The 7500-nt window shown below is 41.0% G+C and overlaps 1 protein-coding gene across 2 annotated transcripts in view; it reads left to right on the top strand.

Annotated features, from left to right (window-relative positions):
* LOC143020344 (uncharacterized) overlaps nucleotides 1-7500 on the top strand; it is a 154039-nt gene that overhangs the window by 136425 nt on the left and 10114 nt on the right. Inside the window, exon 3 of one of the 2 annotated variants that reach the window (XM_076176676.1) lies at nucleotides 5957-6025. The exons of the other annotated variant lie outside the window; for it this stretch is intronic. Within the exon in view, the coding sequence (XP_076032791.1) occupies nucleotides 5957-6025 (69 nt within the window). The remainder of the gene's footprint in view (nucleotides 1-5956; nucleotides 6026-7500) is intronic. 2 annotated transcript variants of the gene reach the window in all.

Genomic DNA, 7500 nt, shown 5'->3' with positions numbered 1-7500 from the left:
TTCGAAACCTGGGCCATGTATTCACGAAACTAGGACGACAAAATCTTGCCAAGGCCGTTCCTACCCATGGTTTCCCGCAGCAATACATATACTCTTCTTCATCAACATCCAGGAAAGCCACCCGACAAGTATAGACTAGTTTGGATATGAGTTTGTATACTCATGAAGGTTTGGTATGAAGTTTCAGATTCTAAGAGGGTTTCATGAGGTACTGAAGCACTTCAGGAGGCTTGGCAAAGTGACCCTGAAGTTAAAGATGTTTTGGTTATTAGTCTCTGGGACACTCAAAAAGATCTGACATAACATCTTATATATATTCAAGTGACTCTGAATGGTTTTTGAGACTTTTAGAAAGACTTGACAGTGTCGAGGATACCGCCTGTGAGAATCAACACCGTGTGAGATCGAAACCTTTATTGGTACGACGTTTCGCTTGTTACAGCTTTTTCAAGTACAGACATATGGCAAACACTCTGAGTACATATAGGCCGACGGGGAAGGAACTGGGAGAGGTTATCAGGTAGGTGTGGGTGGTAGGTGGAGGGGCGGAGGGTGTGTGTGTGAGAAGGGGACGGGTGGGACTTGGTGGAGATAAAGGAGGACATTTCGGACAGTTTGTTGAAGTGGACTAAGGGGGACATTTCATACATTTGTATAATGCGGGTAACAGATGGATGATAGGAGGGGCGATGTTGAACATGCCTCTGTTCTGCTCAATGGTTTTGAAGCTTTGAATGGCGGCCACTTCCAGGCATTTCCTTCTCACCCTGTCTGGTTCACTAAAAAGCAGCTCTGCGTTATCCCAATCCATCAGGTGGTCGTTGGTGTTCCGGTGGATAACACAGGCGTTGGTGGTGATGTTGTTCCGGGAATCGTAGCGATGCTCCCGGATCCGGGTCTTCAGGTCACGGGAGGTCTCGCCGATATATACTTTATCACATCCAGCACAGGGTATGCGGTAGACACCAGCGTTTTTTCCCCACATCTCGTCCTAGCTGTCACTCCTTCTAGAGAGCTCTTTGATAGTTCTGCTGGACTGGCCCACTACCTGAATGTTGCAACGCCCAAGTATCCGCGTGAGGGTGGTGGTGACGATGCTGACTGGAAGGATAACCCTCCTAGCTGGACCTTTCGTTGGTTCCCGCCCTTCCATTATTTTGAGTACCTTTTTCTTGCACTGGTGGATGATGCACTCTGAATATTTTAATTTCTGAAAGACCTCATTTATGTGCCTAAACTCGTCCTCTAAGAATTCAGGGGTACAAATTCTGAGAGCTCTGAGGTAGAAACCTATAACTACACCTTTCTTAATACTGAGGTCATGGTGGGAAAGGAAGTGAGTCAAATCGTCCTTATTGGTTGGTTTCCTGTAGACTGTATATTTTAAAAGATTATCATGTTTGATGATAGGGGTATCCAAAAATGGAAGGGAATCGTTGACTTCTTCCTCCAAGGTAAACTGGATGGATGGCTCAACCTCGTTCAGTGCCACTTGGAGTTTGGGGATGTCAAACCGTCTGGGGGAAATTAGTAGTATGTCATCCACATAGCGAAGCCATACTACGTTGCCAGGAACGATATCTGAGAAAGGCCTGCTTCTAGAAATTCCATGAGCAGGATGGCAAGGACAGCGCTCAAAGGAGAGCCCATGGCCATGCCAAACCTTTGGTGAAAGTAATGGTCCTGGAATTTGAAATAATTGAATTGGACACAGAGCTGTATTAAATCTACAAAGTCATTGGGGAGAATAGGGAGGTCAGTGTCGGAACTAGTGATTTTAGCCCTAAGGAGGTCAATCGCTTTAAGGGTCGGGACACGTGTGAATAAAGAAGTCACCTCCAGGCTGGCCAGCTTTTTGTTGCGAGCAGGAACGTCCTTAATTCTATTCAATAGGTCCCCTGAGTGTTTCAAATGAGCACCGCTGATGGTACCCAAAAGGCGAGACAAATGTTTGGCCAGCGCACCTGCCAGTTTGTGTGGCGCACTCCCGATCCCTTATGTAATGGGTCTCATGGGTATATTGGGCTTGTGGGTTTTTGGGAGCCCATACAGGGTGGCTGGACGTGGGAGGTTTGGCAGGAGGTGAAGTAAACACTTACCAGTTTCTGATTTCATAAGAATCCTCCTGGCTGCCTTAAGGAATTATTTGTGTCGACGTCCACTTTCGCCTGGGTGACTTCGGCGTAAGTATTTTCATCGCTCCACCAAGTCCCACCCGTCCTCTTCTCACACACCCCTACGCCCCTCCACATACCACCCACACCTATCTGATAACCTCTCCCAGTTCCTTCCCCGTCGGCCTATATGTACTCAGAGTGTTTGCCATATGTCTGTACTTGAAAAAGCTGTAACAAGCGAAACGTCGTACCAATAAAGGTTTCGATCTCACACGGTGTTGATTCTCATAGTCTTGTCGGCTTTTGCCTTTGTGTTTCAGGATACCGCCTTATTGATATTTAAGCCTTAGAGATTATTGAAGAGGCTTCAGAGTGTCTAAAAGATCATGAGGAGTCATTCAAATCCCAAAAGAGATTTTACAAAACATCACTGATGTCCAAGTGACCTTCACGAGTCGTGGAGACATTCAAAAAAGTGTTTTAAACGTCCGACGACTCTCAAACCCTTTGGAACGTTGATGTTCTTGAAGAAAATGTATATTTTGATGAGTGCCAAACTGTTTTATTCAGCTTTGGAAAGCGGATGAGGCTCTGTGAGACGCTGTGGCACATTCTGTCTCATTAAAAGCTTGGACTGGAATCCCTAACGATGCCACTCTCGTCCGTCTGTTCCCTCTCACTCCAACATACATCTTTATATTCTATATCTTGGCTTGAGATAAACAATTCTATTCAGGTCAAAAAGCTTCCTCCCTACCCGTGGCCACACAGGAAACCATTTCCCTTATCAAAGGGTCAGCATACAGTTATATGAAATTGTCTCCTTCTACCCTTAACACAGTTATGCCTCCCGTTCCGCTCATTCTCTTCTTTCCTTGTACGACGACATCACCAGATCGTCGAGAAGAACAAAAACTTCAGGAAACCACAGTCCATAACAACATTAATCATTTTCTTCCTCTTACTAACCCTACTACCTTCTCGGGACACCCCAAACCGCCCCCTCGTCTACCTTTCTTCGTTCTCAGACTCTCCTGTTCACCCACATCGGCCCTTCTCTCCCTCAACTTCGCACGAATGAAGAACTTCGAAGAACCAAAACAAATTTTCCGTCTCCTAAGCACGACATGAGGAAGGGACCTTCCTGGCGCTTCAAAAAATGCCAATTAGTCAGATATTCTTTCAACGTGTGCCGAGTAGTAGCTAACGACGGTTGGACGTAGATCGGGGAAACTATAGAAACATTTCTAGTGATCAGAAGGTTAATTGAAATACGTGTGGTGTGAAATAAGTAAGGAGTGTGTGTGTGTTTGAGACAGAGACAGAAGGAGATAATATATATATATATATATATATATATATATATATGTATATATATATGTATATATGTACATATGTATATATACATATATACGTATATATATATGTACATATGTATATATACAGATACAGTATATGTATATATACATATGCATGTATATATACATATACACATATATAATGTATATATATAAATATATATATATATATATATAAGGTATATATATATATATATATATATATATATATATTGGACGAAACATCTTGATTATAAAGCAAACCAATATTTGGCACATGTATCTTAGTGTTAAACTCTATGCAAAAGACTACAACTAGGAAAATTGAAAGTACTAACAAGAAGATCTTAAATGCAGAAATACTTATATTTTTCAAATAAATATATATACAACTAACACCACAGTCGGACGAAAGAAAGAGTTGAGCAAACGAAACTATGTATTTCGATTGCTAACTGCAATCCTCTTCAGTAGTACTACTGAAGAGGATTGTAGTTAGCAATCGAAATATATAGTTTCTCGTACTCAACGCTTTCTTTCGTCCGACTATGGTGTTAGTTGTGATTTACAAATATGTTACTATATTTCTCACCAGCGAAATATATATACATTTTCATGTACATATACATATCCATATAAATATACATATACATATACATATACATATACATATACATATACATATACATATACATATACATATACATATACATATACATATACATATACATATACATATACGTGTACATACATATACATATACATATACATATACATATACATATACGTGTACATGTACATGTACATGTACATGTACATGCACATGTACATGTACATGTACATGCACATGTACATGTACATGTACATATACATGTACATGCACATGTACATATACATATGCATATACATACATGTTCATATACATATACATATACATATACATATATATATACATATATATATTCCTATACATATACATATACATATACATATACATATGCATATACATATGCATATACATATACATATACATATACATATACATATACATATACATATACATACACATATACATTTACATGTACATATACATATGCATATACATAAACATACATGTTCATATACATATACATTCAGTATGTCCTAAAAATTGTACTCCTTGAGATGTTTTGTAACGTTGTCGAATCCATCGGTCCGCGTCATCATCGGTATCTGGAGAACTGCGGCCAGTCAATCAATTCATAGCCCCGAGGCTTCAATGAAGGAGACCCACGCTTCCCAGGTAACCAGGAAGAGCCACTGGGCAGGTCCATATGTCACTCAGGGAAAAAGTATTGTGTTGCTGTTTGGGTGACTGTTAGTGTGGGGGCATTGTAGAATGAGGTGGTCTGTGTTTTCAGCGTGGTCGTTTCCACCTGGGGCAGTTTGAAACTGTGGCCAGTTCTATTCCGTGTTGGTACTGTCTTACGGGTGGGTGAGGTCCCGAAGGCAAGCTTGTTAGTGTGGTTCTTAAAGCCTCGTTGGCATGAGGCTAGTTTAGTAGACGCTAGTGCTAGGGTCTCTTAAATTACCCCTTTACGTGCCCAATGCCAACGGAAAGTTCATCAACTTGGGTACAAACTATCCTAGTGTCAACGCTTACTTGCTGGGTAAGTTAACCTGCAGCTCACACTAGCGGCTACTAAACAAGTCCCGTATCAATGAGGCTATGCTTATGTTTGTACTTCAGCATGTAGAAGTTCTTTTTTTTTATGGAGCAGTTCCGAGATGACCACTCTGCCTGTGATAGTTTGGGGATTGTCCTGTCTATTTCTTTCAAGTATCGTTCGGGTTCTTTGCTGTTTCCTGCTTTCTTGTCCAGTCTGTTTTTTGTTTTTGTTTTTAGATTTCTAAATCAACATCGACTAAATTTTCGAATTCAGTAGGTAAGTGGTCACTGTTGGATGTTTACGACTTTCTTCTTTGTCTCTGGGAGTAACAGGTTCATTACCGTCGCCTTGTTGTTGCACTTTATAGACTCATCTTAGTGTATTGACTCGTCAACCTGGCTATTCCATTCTCTATCCTTTGGAACAGAAAGTTCAGTATCGCTGATGCATCCCCATCCGTTTGTGTCTTTGATTTCGGTTGATATGTTGAGGTTGATAAAAGTCCTCAGATCCAATCTATTCTTCTTGTTTTTTTGGGGTTCCCCCAGTCCACATTTCTGCATTTGGAGTTACCAGTTAGCGTAAGATTTTGACTTTTACCTACGATTCTAGATGATTTAGCGTTACTTAGCTTAAACACATTAGAATACTTCCCCTCCCTTTATCGTTATTTTCCTTAGTATGTGTGTGTATGCATGTGTGCGTGTGTATGTGTGTGTGTGTATGTGTGTACGCGTGTGCGTGCGTGCATCCCTTCATATCTGCAAGAATGTAGTTATACGAACATGTTTCATGTAAAGCATTTAAAAACGAATAATAGTGTGTGTGTGTATGTGTGCAAATATCTTTTCAGCTCTCTATTCGGGAGGGCCGGAAACGAAGCGGGCTTTGTGGACGCTAACACAGGAACCGTACTTCTATGGTGAGTGTTCCAGTGCCCCTCTGGGGGAAGAATTCATTTCTTGCAAACATACCCGTCACGGAACACATGCACACACATGAACACATAAATGTACACGAGCACGTACGACGTATGCGTTTGCTGCGTCCATATACACTTACACGTATTTGTACACGTGTACACACATGAACACATAAACGTACACGTACATGTACAACGTATACGTGTGCTTTCATATACACGTACATGCACTTGTACACGTGCACATACAAGTACAAGTAATTATACACATGCACATACATGAACACATAAACGTACACGTACATATACAACGTATACGTGTGCGTTCATATACACGTACACGTACTTGTACACGTGCACATACACGTACAAGTAATTATACACATGCACACATATGAACACATAAACGTACACGTACATGTACAACGTATACGTGTGCGTTCATATACACGTACTTGTACACGTGCACATACACGTACAAGTAATTATACACATGCACACACATGAACACATAAACGTACACGAACACGTACAACGTATACGTGTGCGTTCATATACACGTACACGTACTTGTACACGTGTTACATACACGTACAAGTACTCATACACATTCACACACGTACATTTACTTATACATATTCATCCACATACACATACACTTATATAAGAATATGACTTTATAAATACTCGTGCACTTACGCATACACATACACATGCACGTGCATATAAGCATACACATAGGTATATACATACATATACACATACACATACTCATATACATAAACATGCACGTGCACATACCTATACACAAACACATACACGTATACACATACACGTACACATAAGCATACACAAAGGCATATACATACACATACATATACACGTAGACATTTGTGTGTCATATTACATTCTTCTTTCTAGAATCAAGGGTTGGCATTGGCTCGCACTTGAATAAATGAAATGTGAATTAGCTTTCTAGGGAATGGTGAGATTTGCTAAAGTCACTCCTTCACTTGTCGCAAGAAGTGAAGGGGTGACTTTAACAAATCTTGCTGCGCAAGACTGCTCTCGCGACAAATCCTGGCGCTCCCTATAGCATGCAAACATAAGGCGTCTTCTGAGGCGATACGTTTGTTGAGAGAGTTTTCGTTTCAACACAAGATATGACCACAGTGAATAGATGAAACGCCACTCCGGACATCCAAAGCTGACCCAAGATGCACAAGAAGACTATTGTATATGAAAATACATCAGGTATTCACGAACGTGTCCCATAGGTCAGATTAGTTTTACGCTATTGTAAATTCGCTCACAAAATTAATGGAGGACTGCGTGTTTGCCCATCACTCGATCTCTAAGGCCCTGTACACAATAGCGGTTTGAACCGCACGGAAAACGCGGTGGTACCGCATAAAAAACTGCGCGGTTTTGTGTGAACGCCTCCATTCACTTGTATTCTAATGGAGCCGCCGCGG

This window comes from Oratosquilla oratoria, chromosome 39 (assembly GCF_046742065.1).
Source record: "Oratosquilla oratoria isolate Oo_2021 chromosome 39, ASM4674206v1, whole genome shotgun sequence".
Classification (NCBI taxonomy): Eukaryota; Metazoa; Arthropoda; class Malacostraca; order Stomatopoda; family Squillidae; genus Oratosquilla; species Oratosquilla oratoria.
This window is presented reverse-complemented; position numbering and strand designations above follow the sequence as displayed.